We start from the raw sequence: 25,752 nt of genomic DNA on the forward strand, positions 1-25,752 counted from the left end.
TTAAACAAATATCAAATAAATAAGTAAATAAATAAAAATGCACTTTATTATGTGCACCACGCGATGGCCAGTCCGTGAAAAATTGTTGTACATGATACTTGTCCTTGGTGCAAAAAAGGTTGGAGACCCAGTGGCAGATTTAGGCCTGGGCTCAGGGGCACATGCTGCCCCCTTTTTAAAGCCAATGATACAGAAATGAAGTTCATTCTAAACAAGGGACTGGTTAGCGGTTGCGTGATGTGGGCTTGGTGGCAAGGAAATCGGCAGGTGTATGCTATGTACATTATAGCGTACACTATGGCCAGCCGTAAAGTAGTAAAAAAAACAAAAACAAAAAACAAAACACCCCTCATTGGCTCACTTCATGTTTAAGGTCATGTCATGGTGCTACTCATTTCTGCACTTGCAGGGAGGGATGATGACTGATTCAGTCTAGTTATTATTGGCTGCAGGTGTATTTGGCAGGCTGCTTAATTCCTGTTAAATACAGCTGCAGTCAAACCCCTTTTATTTTTCTTTCTCTCGGTGGAGCTGCTGAGTGACCATTTTTCTTATCAGTTTCTATTGCCTTTTTAATTCAAGGTTCTTCTGCAAGGGGGTTGGACCAATCTGTTTAACCTTTTGTGTTGTGCAATGTGACCAGTGCGGTAGACACACACTGGCCTGGATCATTTATTCCTGAAGTGTTCCTGAGGCAGTTTTAGGACCAAAATTGAAACAAAATACTACAGATACCATATACTATAGCTTCAGTTACAAAGCGTATGCTCAGGTCTTTTCAAAATCAGATCATACTTAAGTCGTTTTGCCATTAGAAATGGCGAGGTGGCAGATCCTACAGAGTTGGCTAATTCTTTTATCCATCCTTCCTGTTGCCTGGGTAAGTACTAGGCCCTCATTTAAAGTCCAACTTCAGGCACTTATTGTGACTGTGGTCTAGCTAATGGATTATAGACTTCTAAGTATAATTACTAGTAACATTGATTTAAGCACCATGAACTGTAATTTATGAAGTTAAGCATTTCATTATTCTGCTTTGTCTGGATACTTAAAAAGTAAGCAATGACTCTGTTTCATACGAGACTAACATATGTCTTTATTCTGTGTTATGTACATGCCATGATGTTTTGGGAATTTAGTTATTGTAAAAAGCAAAACATAATAATCCTTTTTCTCCTGGAATTTTCAAACTCAGATTAGTAACATCCTACAGAGTAACCCTCTTGCCGTGTAGCTACAGTCTATAAAGGAAACGTGTTACTCTGCAGATGTAGGTACCCCAACTGTGACCCTGTAAGACATCCTCACTCTTCAATGTCATTCTTTCCTTTTATTTATACTGATACTAAGTCACTATTGCCAGTTTACTTCAGTACTTTAGACAGTAAAACTGGTTACTGTTTGTTGTTGTTGGTTAAGTAGCTTCTCTTTGTTTCCTTTGGTTTCATACCTTGCACTCCCCCATACAGTAAGAAAGGTTGTGTTTGATGTTTCACTGCCACCACCACCCACCAACTCCCCCCCCACACACACACTGTGAAGCAGCACTACTACTATGACATCTGTTCTAGCTACAACTGGCTCCATAAAGCAGTTTCTGAGCTGAGAGCCACCAATGAGAGTAACCCCACATTACTGTATTTTTTTTTGTTCCTTTGCTTGTTTTGGAGGGTTCATTTAACTTAACCCAACCCCAGTGTTGAAGAAAATCATTAACCCTAAGACAAGGTTAGCTACAGTCTCTGTTTTAGCACCCCCCCCCCTCACAAGCCCTGCTCTAATCTACCTAGTGTCTGATTTGTAAAATTTAGGAGCTCTGGTTGCTACTGTCTGGACAATGGAAAATAGTAAAGAGGTAATGATACAGAAGCAGGGATTTGTTATTGTTGTGTTAAGGAATGAAGTCATAAACCTGCAGCATTTACTCCCTGTAGTGTCCATAGTTTAGGGAGGGTGGCCACGATGGTGCAGCGGTTAGCGTTACCACCTCACCACAAGAGGTTCGATCCTCAGCTGGGGTGCCTTCTGTGCGGAATCTATATGTCCTTCCTGTGGCCATGTGGGTTTACTCCGGGTGCTCCGGTTTCTTCCCACATCCCAAAGACATGCTGTAGGTGGATTGGTCCTAGGTGTGAGTGTGTGCATGTGTGTGTCTTCTGTGGAAGGTTGGGTGCCGGGCTGGCAACTCGACACTGTAAAACTCCACTGCCAGTCATGAGCGGACAGGTGATCTGCTGTGGCGACCCCTAACTGGGAAAAGCCGAAAGAAAAAGAAGTGTCCATAGTTTAGGGAATGGTAAAGGTACCCACAGAGCATCTTAGAATTCAGCTTTGAAGCCAACTGTCTAATAGCCTTCATGTTGGAAAGCACAGTGTTCTGATTTGGAATCAAGCATAGAGTTTAGTTTATGTATTTTCTAAAGGATATAAAGCTAAAACTGGAATATATGTCATTATTTAGTGAATTCGCTCCTTAAGAATTTAATTGCCAGAAAACCATGAAATTAATGAAAAACTGATGAAAAATATGAGGCAAAAATCTGAATATTATGCCAAAATCTGTGGACAGGTGAGATGTACAGATCCCTCCCTAATCATATGTAAGTGCTGATAAATATATTAAAAAAATAAGCTTATGAGATTTGAGAGACCTAACCTGAAAGACGAATATTTAACATAGCACATGGTAACTGCAAGTGTAAATTCATTTAAGAACCTGGTTATATGGGTAGATCCAACTTTGAGTTTTTCTAATTATATTAACCAGTTGCTTGATAGTGATATTACTATAGGTTATATAAAAAGATTTAGAAAGTTTAGAAAATCAGAAGTGAAGCCATTGCTTGTTAGTTCCATTAGACCCATTAGACCCAGACTCAAGTTTGAAATAACAATATGGAAACCTTATAAGAAAAACATGATTGTACTGGAAACAGTACAGTGGAAATATACTAAGGGCATCCATGGATGTGAAAGTTTTAAGTTACTATGAAAGACTAAAATATCTGAACTTGTACATTGTCTCATATACATATCTAAGAGGAGACCTTATTCAGGTATACAGGAAATTTAGAGACAACTTCATTTGGGGTAATCAAAAAGTACAAAATCATCGTGCAATCAGCATTGAAGATTCTATAGGAATTAGAAGTCTATTAATTGGATCTCCGAGAGAGCAGCTGATGCATAGAATAGACTACCAAATTACATTAATGTAAGCACTAAAGGCTTGGACACTTACTAAGGGAACAACTGTTTTAGTATTGGCAGGCTAGAAGGGCATTATTGCTCTTGTTTGAAATATTTGTAAGTGCATTTTTCACTCTTTTGAATATTTCAGCTTATGTAATATTAAGTGAATAAAATTTAGTATTTATATTGTATATATTTAATATTACAGCATGTCACCATACGTTTAATCACTTGCTATCCTACATTAAGTATACTGCCGAGTTGAAATACCTAGTGATCAGGCTGCATTATACTAGTCAGTGTTTGTATTGTCAGTGGCACCACAGGTAGCACCCTTCCCTTTGGAGCAGAAGGCTGTGGGTTCTATTCCAAAACCAGATAGAGGATGAAAAGACTGGACACGACCCACGACCACCAGAACGTATATACGTATATACGTTGTGGTGGTCGTGTCCAGTCTTTTCATCCTCAGTGTTTTCCTTTTCTGGGACGTGTACCTTTGGACAGCAGCTGTACTTGGATATATCTTAAAACCAGATAGACTGATTGCTGACACTTCAGTGCAACATAATGGGGGTACTGCACTCCAGAGTGTGCTGTCCTTCAGATGAGATGTTAAAGCGAGGCCCCATCTGCTTGAGTTGGTGGTAGTTCTGGTGGATGTAAAAGATCCCTTGGCAAGGCAACTATTAAAGCATAAGTGAAGTTCCCTAGTGCCCTGAAACCAATCAAAACTACGTATTGTATTAGAGAAGTACTGCACAGGTTGATCTATGCAGAAGTGGGTATAGCCTCAGTGACTGACAGGTGAAACAAGTGTGTTGTGGTATGGAAAAGACTGCACATCCCCATAGGTTAAATATACTAAGTCTGAGATTACACCACTTTGAGGAAAAGGGCAAACTATGAATAGACAATGAATAATCATGCCACCATCATTATGAATATTACTTTACTTTCTTTCACCGATTGTTGGATAGTGGACAGGGTTTGGGTGGGACTTGCTACTGCGCATTCTGCAAAGCCCAAAACTAATCTAAAACTGGTACAAAATCAAATAATGGGACCTTCTTTGAATTAAAAACACCATTTAATAAGATACTGAGTGCTTTCATCTTAACATAGGTTTAAAAGACTTGGTCAAACTTCCCTAAGTAGTAGACTTCGCAAAACTTCCCATAGTAATATAAATATCACCTCAGCTCTACCCTGATGTGGCTATCAGCCTAATGAAACTAACCCAATCAAAGGGTAAAAACAAATTCTTCAGAAAAGTGGCATGCCCACTGCCTAGGGTCTGCATTATACCCCTCAATCAAGAGAAAGGCAAAGCCTAAAATCAGGGGCAGATTTGATTTATTGGTCTTATAAACTTAGTTTTTATGGGGGGAAAAACAAGTTTAGTGCTGGCATGTATTTTATGAAAGGATATGCAGCTTGAAACTGAAATGTTTTATAATAACCAGATGAGGAGCAGAGCAAAAATATAATTGGCACTGCATTTCTTGAAGGTTATGTGGGACTGATGCAACAAATTGCTCCAGTGTTAAAGTTAGCAGAGCAGTGCATTTTGCATTAGCATACATTTCCAGATGGTTATAAAGTCTGAAAAACAAATGCCTGACTGCGGTCTACAATTACTTTCTGGAAAGCGACACAAGTAAAAAGTGATATTATTCAAAACAGGGGCTAGTTGAAAACTTTGTGTTAAAGTTGTTTGATGATCTACCATGGATATTTGTTACATTCAATAAGAATTTTTGCAGTAGACCCGTTCAATATGGGATATTGGCGAGCATGAAAAAAAAATCAAAATGTTCTTTACAATGAACTTTAGACATGTTTAAGGTATCATACAGTGACAAAATCTAACTTTGCTAGTTTTTCTTGTAGTTTTTTACTACCATTCTCTGACTTTTTTTACTTTTCGGTTTGGATGTTAATTGGGATATTTTGCAGACACCTTAATGGCTATTGATATCAGATGGGTATAAAGACCCTGTGTTTGTAAAGTGTAGCCAAACAACATAATGGTCAGCTCCAGATATCTCAGACTTTACTATTTGTCATGCCTCACTTTCAATGCATTTTCCAATGGAAACTGTTTAACTACTTGATACTAAGCATCTCCCATCTAGTGTCAGAGCTGCTCCCAAGAAGTCAACTTTATTTACGTCACGTTCTATGTCTTCAATACATACTTCCCTGCACTACTGTCTTACTGTATTCTGTGGGCAATAACATCTTCAATCAACTTTCCATATCAAGCATGCTGAATTCCTGATTTAGAATCTGCATCAACATACAGATGTTCTGCCATTTACTCAAAGTAAATGGAATATCCCATGCCAATGATGGCAATAGTTCTCATGTTGCAACGTGATGGCATGTTCAGCAGATATAAAACTACATTTGTAAAGCTTCATAGCAATTGTGAAGATATGGTACATTTGACTCTCCTAATTATAGGTATATAGGTTGTTAGGCTTAATGCTAAGGGGCCATCAAGAATCTCAGCCCTATCACCCAATACTGGTGGGACATTAATGTCATGATTAAGTAAACTTCTTCCATTATGGCATGGGTGAATGTTTGTGGTCTTCCATTCAGTAGTTCTGATTGGTTTTAATGGTTGTGGTGGAATTTCTCTGCTTGATATATAAAGGCTGCCTATTCTGGAGATGGAGGTACACAGGTTTACATACCAATCATGCTGTTTGGTGTGTTTGATATTCTAGTATAGGTTTAAGTCTCCAAAACTGGTGTTTGCTTTAAAATGATTCTATTTAGGGTGGAATAAGTGTTAGAATACTGGGTTGCTCATAAGCAAGGATCACCCCTGAGGAGTCTTTGTGAAATAAAGTGTATGGACTTAGTTTTCACTCGGTCTAGTGAGGAAATTTGGTTGCATTTTAAGAATGTTTAATTGTTTAGTGAGGTACATCCTGAATCAGGCATTATATTCAATGATGACCTTAATAAGGAAAGAATCATTAGACTATGGTGGGACAATACAAAAAATATGTTTATAACTAAAGCATTTTCTAACCACCATAGAGGCAAGGGGTCAGTAAAGAGTACGTTATCAATATAGCCAGCCAAGTTTGTGATTGGCCTAGATTTAAGAGGATTACATATGGGTTTTCTATATTGCCAACAGGGTCTGTGAAATATTTTAACAAAGCATCTTGTGTATTTAAAGCATAATTTGCTAAAACAATTTATTTGTGAAATCATAATTAGGACATGCTATTATTCGCATAGTGGCTAGATTTGTGGTTATTTGACTTGCAAATCTGAATACCCTGAAAAGATGAAAAGGTAGACACTGAAGGTTTTTAGGTTAAACACAGAGTCAAATTCAAGATGAAACTAAAACAACATTGTTAAGAAAAGCTCAGCAAGTATATAGTCATGAGATATTTATATGGAAATATCTATTTTAGTAACATCTGTAAAATTCATACAATTACTAAACTGAGTATTTGCTTTTTGGGATTTTTTCATAACATCCACTTAATTGTTATGTTACTTTTACTTAACTGAATTTCACTATTTCGACATACATCATTATTAATTTACCAAAAAATAACTTAAATTTACTATGGTATTTGTTGTGGCTAATATCACCTTCAGTGGGATTGTTTCCTAGGTTACAACAATGCACATGCCAGCTATGCCAAGGAAAGGGACTGTGACTTGCCATGGGCATCCAAGCATCTCTTTCAGGCATATGTTGAAAAAACAACTTGTACTGCTGTGTGCTGCACTGCAATTACCTGTTTCTCCTACCACATCCACAGCAAAATAAAGTGCAACTGAACTATCTTTTTATACATAATATCAGAACATCATATGATGATCTTTCCACATTTCCCAAACTCAGTGTCCCACTTTCCTGCTCCCACCCCAGTCGTCAACTAACCAGACTGTGCCCCCCTTTTACAGATTCCTGGATCCGCCAGACCGCTGGTGTAAATGAATTAATGGAAAAAAAAAAAAACAGATGACCTTGATAAGTGATATTACTAGGGATTTTATAAAATTTTAACTGTAGACTAGACATAGGCTATTTGGGCTGTAGTTTAATTAAAAAAATATATACAATGGAATCCTTGGAAACTCCCTCAAAATTAAAAAAATGTAGATTCTTCTTACTTTATATAAAGTCACTCACTCCTTTGATAAATCGATACATTTCATATTTCAAAATGGGTGTTACAGAATATTCATTTTTTGTTTTACTCAGTAAAAATAATATTATTTTTCCTAAATGTCAATATTGTCAATGTGATAGTAATCTATTTTTATAATTATGTCTGATTATCAGAACCACATTATCTGTTTAGATTTGAAGCATATAAATACCACAAAAGTTTTAATGGTTTTATGGTAAAAGCTATCGGTTCAAAATATTTGTTAAATGTACTGTGATATGTTTGACTGGATTTGTTCTACAGTGTGTTGATTTTGACAAAGTTGCATTAAACGAAAGTGTGTCCTTCACTTTTGTAAAAGTGAAGAGAATGATTTAAAAATGCAGCCTCAAGTCCCCTTCTTACTATTACTTCTACTGTTTCCTATAACCAAAGATAAGTTATCAATAGCTGGACTCAGAACAGAGGAGACCTTGCATTTTGTACATGTATTGCTCACCTGTACTGATCTATGCATGCAAAATTTTAATGACAGTTATTTTTGTAGGCGTAGGAAACAACATTTAATGTCACTTTAACAGTTGTAGCACATATTCAAAATATAAAAATGTATTATGCGTATGTAAAAACACAGTTTTATATGTTTTAATTGTTATGCCCCAGTTACATGCATGTTTTATACCTGTAGTACTTGGGGTACTAGGTGTAAGATTACCTTTTTGAGCTGAATGCAACAAAAATCTTACTTCAACTGGGATTGTTTGGGAAGTTGATTTAAATTATTTTCCAGTTCAGAGCCATTCTTATACCATCATTCAAGTAAGAGAAAGGTATTAATTTTTAATATTTTCAGCAACTACACTCAGTAACCTAGCTTTATTTATATACATGTATGACGGGTTCCTACTCCTGGCTGTCAAAGAGACTCAGTCCTTACCACTGACTCCGGTGAGGGACGTCACTAAGAGCAAAGGTGGATTCATACAATATTTCTAGATACAGCTGCCTGCACCAACCACAATTTCCCTTAACAGCACACAGGAAGCACACTCCAGACCTGGGGCTGAACTCTTCCTCTCTCTCCAGACCCACAAAAAATGCCTCACTGACTACTTTGGAGCTCTGTGTCCCTGTTCCCAGTAGCTGACACACACACACTTGGATATTTGAGTTTCACACACATACACACCTGGGAAAAGCTGGCACAGGTTTACTAGCTGTGCCTTTTTCTGCCCAGACTCTGAGGTAATCGTGCTCCCACCAGTCAGCTACCTACGGTTCTTACAAAGGGTACCCAATTATACTGCATAAAATTAATACTAATACAAATGGCAGGGTGTGTCCAAAGCAGCAAGACTTTCAGGACCAGCCACAATGTTACTAAAACAAGCATAATTACACTCAAGATATTAAAAGCATTCTCTAAAGAACCAGCCACAATGAAATGTATTAAAATATTTAATGATAAATAATAAAACGGAAAACAGGAGAATACTGAATACAATAAACAACAGAGTTTCAACCTCAGAAATATAAAAAATAATACAGCTGGACAGTTTCTCACAGATGCTGAAAAGAATGCTAAACTATTCTCACTAAATGTCCCTGACCAAAGAGTTACAGTTCCCTGACTACTTACTAAAGAAAGGCAAGCTGATGTGTGCTGAGTGTCTTACCAAAGCAAAAGCCAGATGATATCTCTTCTTATCTGCATGGATGTATGAGATATATATCCTATCAGAAGTCTTTCCTGTCAGGTTCCAAAGTGCTGTTGTGAGAGTTCCAAAGAAACCAGAACCTGGTTAGAGGGTAACATCACCTCTCGTCACCTGACTATTGTACAATACACACACAGAGCTTTGCTAAGATCTGTGGCAGCATCTGAAAGCTATATCACAATTTCAAACTTTCCACCCTTCCAGGGTTCTCTGATAAACATACACATTTGATCAGTTACAACAATATAACCTAATATACATGCATATATTCTTTCTGTCCAGCAGGACCTACTGTTAATACATTTTTAACTACAAGTAACTTTACAAATATATTTTTAACTCAAACATCTGTACAAATGAGTGTGATAATCAAATAACATAAAATTCTTTAGAAAACTTTGGCTAGCTATGGTGGCATATGTACACATGCACTGCCCTACTCTCCCTGGCACACGTATGTCACTGCCTCATTACATCACAACATGTACACATCTATACATACTTTCGACACCATCTCCCATTCTGGAATTATAGCTAAACTCACTAAACTGGGTATAACTCCCTACGTCACAAGATGGGTTGCCAACTGGCTCACTGATAGAACCCACACTCTTAAAGTTGCGGACTCCAAATCTGACCTCAAAGCAGTGATAAGTGGAGTATCACAGGGTTCCATCCTGGGACTTCTCCTGTTTGGTATCTACTTCTCTGAAGTACAGTCTAACACAGAAGGCCTCTGGCTAACGAAGTTCGCAGATGACTGCAAACTAGGAGCCATAGTCAAGTCCCCAAATGATGTGGACTTCCTACAGAAGGGCCTCACTGAGACAGATGCCTGGTGTCAGAGCCATGGCCTCAAGCTCAATGCCAAAATGAGCAGGGTCATCCCCTTTGGTAAAAACTCTGTACACATGAACTACCACATAGGCAGCAATCTACTTAATACCGAATGAGTGATAAGAGACCTTGGCACCCAGGTGGACAGTAGTCTCTCCTTTGATAGTCACATCGCCACAGTAGTCAGGAAGTCCTTCTACATGGCACAACTCATCATAAAAGGGTTCTCATTCAGGAAAAAAGAGGTCATTGTTCCCCTCTACTTGTCACTCATTAGACCCATTATAGAGTACAATGCCCCTTTTGGAATGTACCTCATAAGATATCTGCAGCAGCTGGAAAGGCCACAAAAGTACCTCACAAAGAGGATTACTGGCCTCAAACAAATGCCCTACATTGACTGCCTCAAAAAACTCCAGCTTTACTCCTTAGCATATCGCCTACTCCGAGGTGATCTCTGCCTAACATATAAAGCTAAGCCAAACCCAGAGCTGTTGGACATGCTACACCTAAAGAAATCCAAATCCCTCCAAGCTACATGCTCTAGGGATCTAAACCTTGTCACCACAATAAACAGGACATGCTGGAGGGATAGATTTCAGTCCCAGAGACTTCCTACACTCTGGAACAAGCTACCCATCTATATCAAGCAAAGTTCTTCATTAGCACTCTTCAAGAAAATTCTTGATGAGTGGATGGGAAATAGGAAATACACCCTGGGGATCACTTCTGTGTCTCTGCTGGACAGTGGCATAGGAAAATAACTTTCTTGGGTGGCGTAAGCTATGGAACCTTGCTGGCTAGACTTATGTAGGCCCTTGGGCCGATAGCCTAATACCTACCTATGAACCTATGAACCTATATACTATGTGTATATAAATGCACACACATACACACACACACACACACACACACACACACACACACACACACACACACACGCAGGCACACACACACACACACACACACACATAAGGGATAAGTGGTAGTATTTGACTTAAGCTAAAATCAACCTATATTTTGTTGACATGTTTTGGTAGACCAGATGGCTGACAGTTATGTGAAACTGGTTTGGGAATATGCTCTTTTCTAGGCATTGTGTGATCTCAGAGTTGGAATAAATAATTAGCAGGGGGTGTGGGGCACAACCCACCACATGAGTTGTGCATGAAGCCTTTGCCTCCAACAAAAGCACTATTTTGTAATTTGCCTTTTCAGAGGAATAGCCTCTAAGTACGCACAGAAGTGTGCCAACATTTGTAGATGAATGTCAGTGTTAGCAATATCGGTGTAGAAGCCATTTGACAACTGCTACTATACTGACAAATATGCAGAAAAATCCCAAATGAAGGAAACACGATCAAATAAAGGATGCAGTTAGATAAAACATCAATCAAATTTATTTCAATACGGTAAGCGCTTTCACAATAGTTCAATATTGCTGTTTCCGTTAGGGGTCGCCACAGCGGATCACCTGTTTCCATTTCTTCCTGTCCTCTGCATCTTCCTCTGTCACACCAACCACCTGCATGTTCTCTCTCACCACATCCATAAACCTTATCTTAGGCCTTCCTCCTTTCCTCTTACCTGGTAGCTTCATCCTTAGCATCTTTTTCCCAATATACTCCACATCCCTTCTCAGCACATGTCCAAACCAACGTAATCTTGCCTCTCTGGCTTTGTCTCCAAACCTTCCAACCTGGGCTGACCCTCTAATATACTTATTCCTAATCCTGTCCACCCTTGTCACACCCAGTGCAAATCTTAACATCTTTACCTCTGCCACATCCAGCTCAAACTCCTGCCTTTTTGTCAATGCCACTGTCTCCAACCCATATAACATAGCTGGTCTCACTACCCTCTTGTAGACCTTCCCTTTCACTCTTACAGGTACTCATCTGTCACAAATCACTCCTGACACTCTTCTCCACTCACTCCATCCTGCCTGTACTCTCTTCTTCACCTCTCTTCCACACTCACCGTTACTCTGAACTACTGACCCCAATTATTTAAACTCATCCACCTTCGCCACCTCTACTCCTTGCATCCTCACCATTCCTATATCCTCCATCTCATTCACACACATATATTCTGTCTTAGTCCTGTTGACCTTCATTTCTCTTCTCTCTAGAGCATATCTCCATCTCTCCAGGGTCTCCTCCACCTGTTCCCTACTCTCACTACAGATCACAATGTCATTTGCAAACATCATAGTCCGTGGGGACTCCTGTCTGATCTCGTCTGTCAACCTGTCCATCACCATTGCAAATAAGAAAGGGCTCAGAGCTGATCCTTGATGTAACTCCACCTCCACCTTATACGCATCTGTCACTCCCACCGCAGACCTCACCGCTGTCACACTACCCTCGTACATATCCTGTACCACCCTTACATACTTCTCTGACACTCCTGACTTCCTCATACAATACCACAACTCCTCTCTAGGCACCCTGTCATATGCTTTCTCCAAGTCTGCAAAAGTACAATGCAACTCCTTCTGACATTCTCTGTACTTCTCCATCAACACTCTCAGAGAAAACATCGCATCTGTAGTGCTTTTTCCCGGCATGAAACCATACTGCTGTTCACTAATCATCACATCCCTTCTTAACCTAGCTTCCACTACTCTTTCCCATAACTTCATGCTGTGACTGATCAATTTAATCCCTCTGTAGTTACTACAGCTCTGCACATCACCCTTATTCTTAAAATTCGATACCAAAACACTTTTTCTCTATTCCTCAGGCATCCTCTCACTTTCCAAGATTTCATTAAACAATCTGGTTAAAAACTCCACTGCCATTTCACCTAAACACCTTCATGCTTCCACAAGTATGTCATCTGGGCCAACAGCCTTTCCATTCTTCATCCTCTTCATAGCTATCCTTACTTCCTCCTTGCTAATCCATTGTACTTCATGATTCACTATCCCCACATCATCCAACCTTCTCTCCCTCTCATTCTCTTTATTCATCAACCCCTCAAAGTACTCTTTCCATCTCCTCAACACACTCTCCTTGCTTGTGAGTATGTTTCCCTCATTATCCTTTATCACCTTTACCTGCTGCACATCTTTCCTAGCTCGGTCCCTCTGTCTAGCCAATCGGTACAGGTCCTTTTCTCCCTCCTTGGTGTCCAACCTTTCATACAACTCTTCATATGCCTTATTCTTAGCCTCCGCCACCTCTCCTTCGCTTTTGGGTATTTGGTGTTTACATACTGATAAATATACAGATAAATAGATAGATATACCATTGATAATTCTTTAATAACTTTTTTTTTTTCTAATGGGCTTGTAGTAACCAGTAAAATGTTGCCCTCCTATGCAGTTTCATTTTTTGTTACTATGTCCTTTTTCCTTTGATCATCTTTTAGTTCCTTGTTCAATAATGTATCTTATGCCATCCTCCAGTTGAGTACATTATTTATTTAGACTGAAATGTGTGCAATTATTGTTAGCTTATACAAATAAAAGTTTAGGTAAGTTTGCATATTATTATGAGGGGACGCTATATTAATGACTTATTCATAGTCCTTACCTCAGTACTGTAATTATAGTATAGTGTACACAAAGCCAGAATTATATTATCTCTAAAGTTTCACAGACAACCTTTCATATCTTGGAAAATTAGCATTTTTGTTCAGTCAGAAATAATCTTTTCAAGTGCCAGTAAAAATCCCTTCTGAGAGTTTATTTATTGAGATATTTATAGAAATATGAAACAAAATGATGCTCAGTTTTATAATTTAGAAATAATCTATGACTGGGTATTAGTGTCACTGAATTTGTCCATAGCTGGTGTGGTCTGGTTTCAAAGGCAAAGCCTGAGTGATTAAACAAAGCCAACCATGTGGAAATTCTGTGATACCGACAAACAGGAGTGAAGTATTGCTATTATACAATTACATTTCTTAAATAATTCCATTGTACAAGGGAGCTTTTCTGTATTTTGTCTTGTTTCTAATGTTACCAGGTTACATCCTTCTACTCGAGGAATCTGGAAAGAATGAAAACAGTTAAATTTTATTTATTTTACATTTGTTAACCGGAAGGGTCCGACTGGATACAGGTCCATTTTCAGCGGAGGCCCGGGGAGAAAAGCTCCATGTTACACTATTAGCATTTATACAGTTCTAAGCAAGTCTTAAGAACAAATTTAGGTGTTACCTTATTTAAAGTAGTGCAAACATGAAACTTTACACAGCATGTGATGCATCTGTTAGAAGTGACAATTAGTAGAAAATTAAAAAGTTTTTTTTTTTTATATTCTCATTCACAATACGTTTATACATTAACATTTGTAGAGACATATATATATATATGCTCACATCCACACATCAGGAATATAGGTATTGAAGTAAGACCAAGATGAGAATATGAAGTTCTCTGATAAGGTTTATACATTTCTCAGATACAAATTATAGCCTATATCAGGTACAGATTGCAATAGTGCAGTGAACAGGTGATAGTATGTTTTATCCTATTGTACTGATGCTGAGTTTGGATGAATAAGCAAGGATATTAGCAGGGCTATGTAAGGAAAATGTTACAGAGTAGCAGAATCCTTGCAACTGTGCAGTTATTGTTTACCCTGGGGAGTAGCATGAGCAGAGCCAATTGTTTGAGTAATGGGATTTCAGGAGGTGTTTGAATTGGGTACTAGAAGTAGTGGTAGTTATATGGTTTGGAAGTGAGTTCCAAGTTTGGGCTATTGTGCAGGCAAAGAGAGATTTTCCTGCTTCATTTTTATGTCTAATTACATGAATGAGGTTTTGGCTGCTGGATCTTAGGGCTCTACAGGAGTTGTGGGGCTGAATTAGCTGCTGGAGTGCAGGTGTTTTCTCAGGGTAGTAGCAGAGTTTATGTGCTACTGAGGCTTGATTAAGTCGTAGTAGCTGAGGAAGCTCCAGCCACTTGAGTTGCATTAGGGAATGACAATGATGGGACCTATTTGTGGAGTCTGTAGCAAAGTGGCAATCTTGTTGTAACATGATTCCAGTTTGCGAAGTAAAGTAAGGTGAAGATTAGTTAGGATAGGGGAGGCATAAAGAAGGATGGAGAGGAGGTGGGTTCTAGCAATAGTGGCTTTGGTCTGTTTAGTCATGAACTTTTTGTTTCTATAGAGGAGTCCTAATTTTCTGTTCACCTTTTTGATGGTTTGTGCTATGTGGATATCAAATTTCAGGTGATTATCTATCTCTACTCCTAGTAGTTTTGTGTTCTTGGTTGGTGTTTTTTTAATATTATTTTTTGAGTTTATGGTGAGGCTATAGTTTAAGTTAGATGATCTGCCAGGGATAAATAGGATTAGTTTTGTTTTCTTGGGATTGAGAAGTAGTTGTATGTTAGAAAACCAGGTTTCAGCTAAAGAAAAGTTATTTTGGGTAAGGGTATGTAGTTCCATTATACTGGGGGCAGCACATATTATGGTGGTGTCAGCATATTGTACTACTGAGGCAGTGGGCAGGGAAGAGATGTCATTAGTGAAAAGAGAGAACAACAGTGGGCCAAGGATTGATCCTTGAGGGACTCCTATGGATACTGGTAAGAGGGGGGACAGCTTTTCTTGCCAGAGGACTGCTTATTGGCGTTCTGATAGTTAGCTGTTGAACCATAGTATAGTGGAGGAGCATATGTTTAGACTAGATAAAGCTTTGAGGAGCATATTGTGATTAACCATGTCAAAGGCTTTTGATAAGTCCAGGAAAATGGATGATATGAAAAGACCTTTGTTTCTGTAGTGGTTGACTGTAATGGTGTAAGATAGAACAGCGGTGGTCGTACTATGGGAGGGTCTAAAGCAATGTTGGGAATTAGATAGTAATTTGTTTTGTTGGAGATACTGCATTAGTTGCAAGTGAACAACTCTTTCTAAAATTTTTGATAAGGGTGATAGTATAGCTATAGGGCGATAGTTGGTCAGCTCTAAGGAGTTGCCTCCTTTGTTCAGAGGAACAATGTGGGATGTTTTCCAGAGGGTAGGTACTTTGTGTTCTGAAACTGACCTATTTATGAGAATTGACACCGGATATGGCCTCTGCTGATATTTGAAGGAAATCTGCAGGAAGTTTATCGGCTGCTAGTGTGGTTGGTTTAAAATGAATCTCTAATGTCTGGCATTATTGACTGACAGAAATCCTCAGTGATTTAAACATTTTATGAGAGACAGGGCAGAAATATAAGAAAATTAAGGGACATTCTGCAACTCTCTGGACAGTTGACAGGGATGGTTATCATACTGCTGGTAAGCATACCCATCAACTGCTCAGAGTTTTGCAGGACGTTCCTGTTTTTTCACATCTTTGTGCTGCCCCTCATAAAATATGTTACTAAAGGTTATTGAGCATATCTCAATGGAAAGTCAGACTGCTCAACAATACTTCAATGATCAGAATTTTTTTCTCCATTGGTATATGCTCGATTAACAATGGGCACTCTGACTGGACAGTCCAATCAGTGTGCACATTTTTGAATACCAATGACCCTTTGCTGTATACTTACCAATATAAATAACAGCAAATATCTTTCAATATGTAAAACTTACTGTCAAATACAAATCAGAACTCTATTCAACATTATGTACGATTTCATCTGATTCCATGTAATCGTTTATAAGTAACTTGGTTTTAGAAATAGTGATATAGATGTGGAAATATTGTTTATCTTCATAATTACTTGCAAACAGCTAGCAATATCATCCTAGTTCAGTTTACTAAAAATGGACAGTGACCATGTATTTTTCTGTCTGTCAGCAGGACATTTCACATTGTGCCTTTTAATAACATGTAGCTCTCTCAGTTATGAAGCTATAAATGCAAATATGAAAATCTGAATAACAACTGACAAAAGATGAATAGTATCTCCACTGTAGGACACCCTCGATTAACAAGATTAGTGTCATTTATTATATATATCCTGCCTTTTTCTTATACTGCTTATTGCTAACTGGTATGTCATTTATTTAAGGAAGACAGCCCTAAGAATTGTCATGGTGACATAAGGACTGATAATAGCTGTTACGTGGTAGTATACAAAAAAGCTGCTATAGGTGTGAATGAGTTAAAAATGTCTCATATGAATCCTCAATCACTGCAATAAAAGGCATTTATCAGCTGAAGGTCACTAAAGGAGTGAATACAAATTATCATAGAAAAAAACAAACATTTCAAAAAGGTAGAGAACATGGACTATCTTACTGCCAGCTATGAAATCAAGATGTTTGACAGAAATACTGGGCCGATTTTTATAGCAAACATAAGTTTTCTTTTGATGCATTGTAGATCATTGCCAGCTGGAATCAGCAAGTTCCCACATGCACACACACACACACACACACACACACACACACACACACACACACACACACACACACACACACACACACACACACACACACACACACACACACACACTTACACAAAAACTTTTAATGCACTTTTAAAGTGTGGTAGTATGACATGGATACGTTATGTGGGAAGTGTGGTGGCATGGTATGAAAAGTGATATGAGAAGTGTGAAGGTACAGTATGAATTAGTGATATGAGAAGTGTGAAGGTATGGTATGAATCAGTGATATGAGAAGTGTGAAGGTACGGTATGAATCAGTGATAGGAGAAGTGTGAAGGTACAGTATGAATAAGTGATAGGAGGAGTGTGAAGGTACAGTATGAATAAGTGATATGAGAAGTGTGAAGGTACGGTATGAATCAGTGATATAAAAAGTGTGAAGGTACAGTATGAATCAGTGATATGAGAAATGTGAAGGTACGGTATGAATAAGTGATATGAGAAGTGGGAATGTACAGTATGAATCAGGGATATGAGAAGTGTGAAGGTACTTTATGAATCAGTGATATGAGAAGTGTGAAGGTACTTTATGAATCAGTGATATGAGAAGTGTGAAGGTACGGTATGACTACGTGATATGAGAATTGTGAAGGTACGGTATGAATCAGTGATATGAGAAGTGTGAAGGTATGGTATGAATAAGTGATATGAGAAGTGTGAATGTACAGTATGAATACGTGATACGGGAAGTGTGAAGGTACGGTATGAATCAGTGATATGAGAAGTGTGAATGTATGGTATGAATAGGTGATATGAGAGGTGTGAAGGTACGGTGTGAATCAGTCATATGAGAAATGTGAAGGTACGATATGAATAAGTGATATGAGAAGTGTGAAGGTAAGGTATGAATCAGTGATATGAAAAGTGTGAAGGTAAAGTATGAATCAGTGATATGAGAGGTGTGAAGGCACGGTATGAATCAGTGATATGAGAAGTGAGACGGTACGGTATGAATAGGTGATATGAGACATGTGAAGGTATGGTATGAATCATTCATATGAGAAATGAGAAGGTAAGGTATGAAGAAGTGATATGAGAAGTGTGAAGGTAAGGTATGAATCAGTGATATGAAAAGTGTGAAGGTAAAGTATGAATCAGTGATATGAGAGGTGTGAAGGTACGGTGTGAATCAGTGATATGAGAAATGTGAAGGTATGGTATGAATCAGTTATATGAGAAATGTGAAGGTACGGTATGAATAAGTGATATGAGACGTGTGAAGGTATGGTATGCATTAGTGATATAAGAAATTTGAAGGTACAGTATGGGTAAGTGATATGAAATGTATGAAAGTATGGTATGGATATGTGATATGAGTAATGTGAAGGTACAATATGGATAAGCGATGGAAGTTTGAGGGTACAGTATGGATAAGTGATGTGGGAAGTGTGAAGGCAGAGTATAAATAAGTAATAAAGAAATGCAATGGTATGCTATGAATAAGCAACACAAGAAAATAACATTTGTCAGGTAAGCATTAACCTGTTAAACGATTTAATTTTTTTTAAACATCAGTACATTCTGCAGTTGCAAAAGAAAATTAATAGTTGGTTTCAGAAGATATACAAAGTCTTCCAGGACCTTCTAAGTTGGCTGCTTACCGAGTATCCCAGGACAGCTTCTGTGTTTGATGCCTGGTTCTGCTTCTGCTGGCAACTGATGTGGCAAAATGTGAAAAGTAAATGATGTTTTTCAGTAAGTTTTGCTGGTAACTTGATTTTGACTTCTTCATAGAAATCTGGTGACCTGTTAATGAAAAGAAATTTAAAAATCCTCTTCCACACTTTTCCTAATTATGTTTTATAACAAGCACATGTTTTAAAAGCTAATTCTGTACATGAAGAAGCATGTCTAGAAATTATTTTTTTTCTGATCTCCTGTGCTAACTCAGGCATCATTTATTAAACTTCAAATCCTTATGGCCTCATTGACCTCAAAGCAGAAACAGTGCAACTTAATTTCACTTTTCTTAGTTTTGTTCAAGCTAGATCCTTGACATCCATGAGTTTTCCTGAAGTAATGCACAGCATTAATTGTGTTTTGTGTCATCTGTAACAATTATTTCAAGGACTTGACTTCGGTGTGTACAGTAATCACTACAGTTCTGCATGCAATACTTTACGCCACTCCCATTCATACTCTGGATGCATTATTTTCTTCTTGGGTTGCCAGAATAAAAGCTATTGTTGATTATGCCGATATTTTCTTTGAAGGAGCAGTGTTCCAAATATGCGTTCAGTTGCAGAGATCCCTCTAAAATAAAATGACCCAGTGATATTGATGGCAATGCATCTTAGGACAGCAGGGGGTAAACATTTTCATGGCAAAAGCTATAAATTAAGAAAACAAGTAAGACATTTAACTGTTCTCATATAGCAGCAGAAAATAGAAGACAATGACTGGGATCCATAAAATGATCCTTATTTATATTACTTAACTACTTCTATGTGCCACAAATTTATTTATTTATTTATTGACATTTGTTTATCGGAAAGGTCCACTGAGCTAGAGAGCCCATTTCCAGTGGAGGCCCGGGGAGAAAAGCTCCAATTGCATGTTAAAAAGGTCCACTACTTATTAACAACATCCAATCGGGATACAATGTTTACAAGACTTCTTACAATAGAAATATATTAAAGAATAATTAATACCAAAGAAGATATGAGACAAATGTTGTACAATAATAGTAAGTAATTGTAAATAAAGTAAGGGAAATCACTGAACAGGTTTAACAAATTGAAGAAATAATGGTACTGCTTTCGTGTTGCAAGTTTCATGTTCTTCTTCTTCTTTCGGCTTTTCCCGGTTAGGGGTCGCCACAGCGGATCACCTGTCCGCTCATGATTGGCAGTGGAGTTTTATGATGTCGAGTTGCCAGCCCAGTGCCCAACCTTCCACAGAAGGCACACACACGCACACACTCACACCTAGGACCAATTTAGAGTGCCCAATCCACCTACAGCATGTCTTTGGAATGTGGGAGGAAACTAGAGCACCTGGAGGAAACCCACGCGACCACAGGGAGGACATGCAGACTCCACACGGAAGGCACCCCAGCCGAGGATCGAACCGGAGAACCTCTTGCTGTGAGGCGGCAATGCTAACCGCTGCACCACTGTGGCCGACGGTTGCAGGTTTCATGTTATTTCTTCTATTTCTAAATCAGAATATGAGTATGGAGGAGGTGCAAGAAATAGCAGTGAGGAAAATGCATGGAGGCATAAGCTTAGTATATAGTTAGCAGGTTGTATGCTTAGGTGAGTAAAGGAGATATTAAGGCAGAAGCTTAGTACATAGTAGGCTGTATGCCTAGGCAAGTAAAGGAGATTTAGAGGTGAATACAGGAAAAATTGGGTTAATACTGCTGGAGAATTATGAGGTTATGGAGGTTAAGAAAGTTAGGAAGAAGCAGTACTGGGTAGAGGAGAAGGAGTTAAGTTATGGCGTCAGTCTGGGTGGGGCAGTTACAAATCCAGTTAGAAAGGAGATGCTTGTGTAGGGCATTTTTGAAGTCAGTGGGCTGTTGTATGGAGTAGACATATGAGGGGAGACTATTCCAGGATCTAGCAATGGTCCAGCTATACAGGAGTTTACCTGCAGATAGGTTTGGTTTGTGGATTTGTGGTAGGTTTTGGTTTTCAGATCAAAGTGACCTAGGGGGAGAGTAAGGGGAAAATAAGAAGCTGAGTGAAGGGCAGTCTTGTGGTTTGTAGATAAGTTTATGAGAGGTAGTAAGCTGAAGCAGTAGTAGGTAATGTGGGAATTCAAGCTACTGGAGCTGTCTCAAGGCTGTACAGTGGTGGGTACAATGATGGGAGTTAGAGGCAAATTTGGCTATCTTATGGTAGCAGGATTCTAATTTTTGTTTCAGGGAGGACTGGAGGTTAGTTAGAGAGTGCTAGAGCTTGTTTTGTTGGTGAGGAGAGGAATGTTTTCTGCCTGTAAAGTAGGCCGAGTTTTTTATGAGTTTTTGAAATGCTGCATTGGATATATAAATCAAATTTTAGATTTTCATCATTAATGACTCCTAACAATTTGGTACTAGCTACAATTTAAATTTTTATTGAGTTCAATGAGAGAATGTTAAAGTCTTGTCTCTTAATCGCTACATTGTTAGATCATTAGTAAACATTATTCAGCAGAATACTGTCTTTTTGTAGGATTGACAACTTTTTTAGAGATTTGTAAAAACTCTCTTAAAGCATACTGCCATCTACTTAAGTAGCCTCATTAATATTGACTACTAAATAGTGGCAGAACTACCTGAGACGTCGAAAGGACGTGCTCTGTTACTCAATCACGGCAGTTACGGGCACTAAATGGATTCATAGCCTTCTGATAACGCTACAAAGGGTACCATTTATGGTGTTACATATCTAACTGTGTTTAGGTAACTTTTTGCTTACTAAGTTATTACTGCTGTGCATTATTTAATAGCTGCTGGTTTTACATAAAGTTACATGTTTGATAGAGATACAGCTAAAATGAATTATTGTTAACATCTGTATCTGCATAACATCTTTACTTGCTCTCTAAATTAATACTCTTTGCCTTACTTCCTTTCTCTCTCTCTCTTACCAGCACCCTGTTCCAGCTTGTCTGTGCACCAAACACCTGTATATCCCCAGTCAGAATCTTTGGAACATTAGGGCTAACTAAGGACATTACCTTGCAACTATCAAAGGAACCTGTCCTTTGGAAAGACATTGAAAGTATGTATTTGATGCTGTAACTGATAAACTCAAATGAAATACATATTAAAGCATTAGTAGGTTCCCAGGTAGGCTAGCCAGCAGCCACCCCCCCCTTCTCTTCTTTCTTGTACTTCATCCTTACCTCCTTTAGATATCTTTTTCACCCAAACTACTTCATCCTCACTCCCCTTTAGACCCTCCACTCTAGCAGGATACATCTCCACTGCCACACACTGCCTGACTACCAGGACACTTTCTGTACTGTATTTTCCACCCTATTTCTGTATCCTTACCCCCATAACTTTCTGTTCCACTTTCCCTGACTTCACTTCTCACGAGTAACTCCTCTATCCTACCCAGTACTATTTCACTTACTCCCCACTTATCATACATTCTCCTCAGACTCTCTACTGTTGAACTCACCTTTACCTTTACTCCTGTTTCTCTCTTCCTGCCTGATTGTTTTTCTGCAACTGGTCGTCTTGTTCTTCCCCGCTCCGTTCGCTACGCTCACTCCGCTCCCTCCCTACCCCCAATTCCCACCCACCCCCAGGGGTCCTAACTATATACTTACTTAGACACACCCCCAATTAGACAACTACCATTCATCACTTCATATACATCTACCAATCAACTCCTCAATCCTATAACCACACCCTCTCCAAAATCCTACCTAAAATACCTATCCCTACCACTACATACCATACAGTCCTACAACTTTACTAGTACCACCCTCTACAACAACATGCCTTTAACACTCAACACAATCTTTCCTATTGTCCTCCTTAACATCCTACTCTACTACCACACACTTACCTCCTATGAATATCTTAACCTGAACCAAACTCTTACATTAGCCAAACATACTACTACTACATGTCTTCTACCCAACCAAACACATATTAATATACTATCTACCTCTCCCTACCTCCCACCTCTCTACCATAAAGTACACCATTACAAGTATTCAACCTCCAAACGGTTCTATCTAATACCATTCAAATACACTAAAGTCTTTCAATCCCCACAAACACTTTTACTTATACATGGGGACATCCACCCCAATCCCGGTCCCAATACCCTCCTCAATCACACTCCTTCAAACCAAACCACTAACTATTCCAATTCACCCTTCTACACTGACTCTCTCTCTATTGCTCACCTAAATATTCGTAGCATTAACAACAAAGTCACACAGCTCCATGCCTTAATTGATTTCTACGCCTTTGATATCCTCTGTCTCACTGAAACCTGGCTTAAACCCAGTACCAAAGACAACAAATTCACTCCCCCAGGCTACAACACCTTAAGGCAGGATCGCCTTAATAAAAAGGGCGGAGGAGTGGCCCTCCTATTCAAATCCCAACTTAAGGTAGCCTTAATTGACTCCTTACCTCCCTCCCCAGCAAATGCTGAAATACTTTGTACCAAACTCCACATCAATAAATCCAAGGCTATAAACATAATATGCTCCTACATCCCCCCAGGCAATAACATTAATACCCTAGAAAATATCCTAAGCTGGGCTTCCTGTAGCTTTCCCCAGGAAACCATAATCTTAGGTGACTTTAATATTGACTGGTACTCCTGCTTATCCCCCACACCCACCACTCACCTTAACCTCTTTAACTTTCATCAAACCATCAACTCCCCTACTAGAATACATAAATCCACCCACAAACAAACCATTCTAGACTGGATACTGACCAACAACAATCCCTCTCCTATAAAACAGGAATACTCCCTGACAATATCAGCGACCACCTCCCTACCTTTATTACTAAACAAAAATTCAACAATCCCAAGCCAACTACTTATCGAACCAAATATAACAAAACTGAATTCAACCTAACATCCTTTCAAAATGAACTTAAGGAATATAACTGGTCAACCCTAAAATACCTCCCCATAGATGACGCAGTAACCCACTTCAACAATACCTTCCTACAAATTCTCAACCAGCATGCCCCTTCCCGCTTAGTCAAAGTCAGTTCCAAAGCAGCCCCATGGCTCTCTAAAACTACTAAACAAACTATGCGAGCTAGGAATAAATTATGGAAGAAATGGAGATCCACAAAAAACCCTATTGACCATCAAAACTTCAAACACCTCAGAAACAAAACAAAGAAACTTACCTATCTGGATAAGAAAAACTACCACTTTCAATATCAACAAAACCAAAATCAAAACCCAAAACAATTTTGGTCAGGAATAAACAAACTACTCCATCCAGGCAACACCAAAACACTTACCCCAGCTAGCTTAGCACAAACACAACCTAACTTAATAGCCGACACTTTCAACAACTTCTTCTCTGAAACTGTCACCTCTCTTGCAAGCACCATGACCCCCCCCATCCCTCCAAATTACCCCCACTCAAAACAGTACCCACACGCTAAAGTTTAATACCGTATCAACAACCTACATCGTAAACTACTATCGAAACTCAAACCTTGCACCCTCTGCTGACAAACTACCAGCCGAATATCTACAACTAGCTGCAACTGAAATAGCCTACCCAGTCTCCATCTTAATAAACAGAACTATAACTGAATCCAAAATCCCATCCTGCTGGAAAATCTCCCATATTATTCCCCTCCATAAAGGAGGAAACTCCAATGAACTCTCCAATTTTCGACCTATTGCCCTTCTATCTCCTCTATCCAAAATAATGGAACGCTGCATTCACCATCAACTTCTACATTATCTCTTGAATAACAACTTGCTTGTGGACTCTCAACATGGTTTTAGACCACACCACAGCACCTCTACCGCCCTTCTCTCCTTCACTGACACTATCAATAAGAACCGCAATAACAACCTGTTCTCCTCTGCACTATTCTTGGACCTCTCAAAAGCATTTGATATGGTCAACCATCAACTTCTCCTTGATACCTTAAAATCCCTCTCACTGGATTCACAAGCTTTACAATGGTTCGACTCATACTTGACTAATAGAAAACAAGCTGTCCTCTGGGACAGCCATCTATCCTCTCAACTCCCAGTTACTATTGGCGTTCCACAAGGATCCATCCTAGGTCCCCTACTTTTCTCAATTTTCATAAATAACCTGCCCACTTCCCTCCCTACATCCACTTGTATACAGTATGCAGATGATTCCACTCTCATCTGCTCTGCCTCTTCCCCAGCAGAACTCCACTCTGCTACCCAATTGGTCTTCACTGCAGCAGAAAAATGGTTTCAACACATCTGTCTCCTCCTAAATCCCAAAAACAAAACTACTACTCTTCACCCCAACCTTTAAATCCACCCCAATTACTTTTCCATTGCATCCTGTAATGGCACTATCATCAAACCTGACTATTGCACCAAACTGCTGGGTGTCACCATAGATAATCAGCTAAATTTTGACCATCACATTGATTTAACTATCAAGACAGTCAATAAAAAAATTGGTGCCTTGTACAGACTTAAGCCCTTTCTTACAGCTACTTCCCGAGTGGCTCTAGCCCAAACTCACCTTATTTCTACATTACTGTATGCCTCTCCTTCCTTTATCAACATATCTAAAGCTAATCTGAAAAACTAAATAATGCCTACCACAGTATAGCCAGATTTGCCACTGGCTCTCCATTCCAAACTCATCACTGTCACAACTTAAAGAAACTAAACTGGCTTGAACTCCCAAACCTAATACTCCTACAACAACTGATCATCACTTTTAAAATTCTACATTACCCCTCCAACACACCCATACTAAACAAAATCATCACTCCTTATAAAAATCTCACTACACTCAGATCAGCCAACAAGCTTCTAGTTACCACATTGAAATCTCATAATAA

At 38.9% G+C, this 25,752-nt stretch overlaps 1 protein-coding gene across 1 annotated transcript in view; it reads right to left on the reverse strand.

Annotated features, from left to right (window-relative positions):
- Positions 1-25,752, reverse strand: part of DOCK8 (dedicator of cytokinesis 8) — a 1,731,107-nt gene that overhangs the window by 881,674 nt on the left and 823,681 nt on the right. Inside the window, exon 18 of the mRNA XM_044064485.1 lies at positions 18,854-18,998. Coding sequence (XP_043920420.1) covers positions 18,854-18,998 — 145 coding nt within the window. The remainder of the gene's footprint in view (positions 1-18,853; positions 18,999-25,752) is intronic.

Source organism: Protopterus annectens, chromosome 2.part2 (assembly GCF_019279795.1).
Source record: "Protopterus annectens isolate FY-2018-M chromosome 2.part2, PAN1.0, whole genome shotgun sequence".
In the NCBI taxonomy this organism is placed as follows: Eukaryota; Metazoa; Chordata; order Ceratodontiformes; family Protopteridae; genus Protopterus; species Protopterus annectens.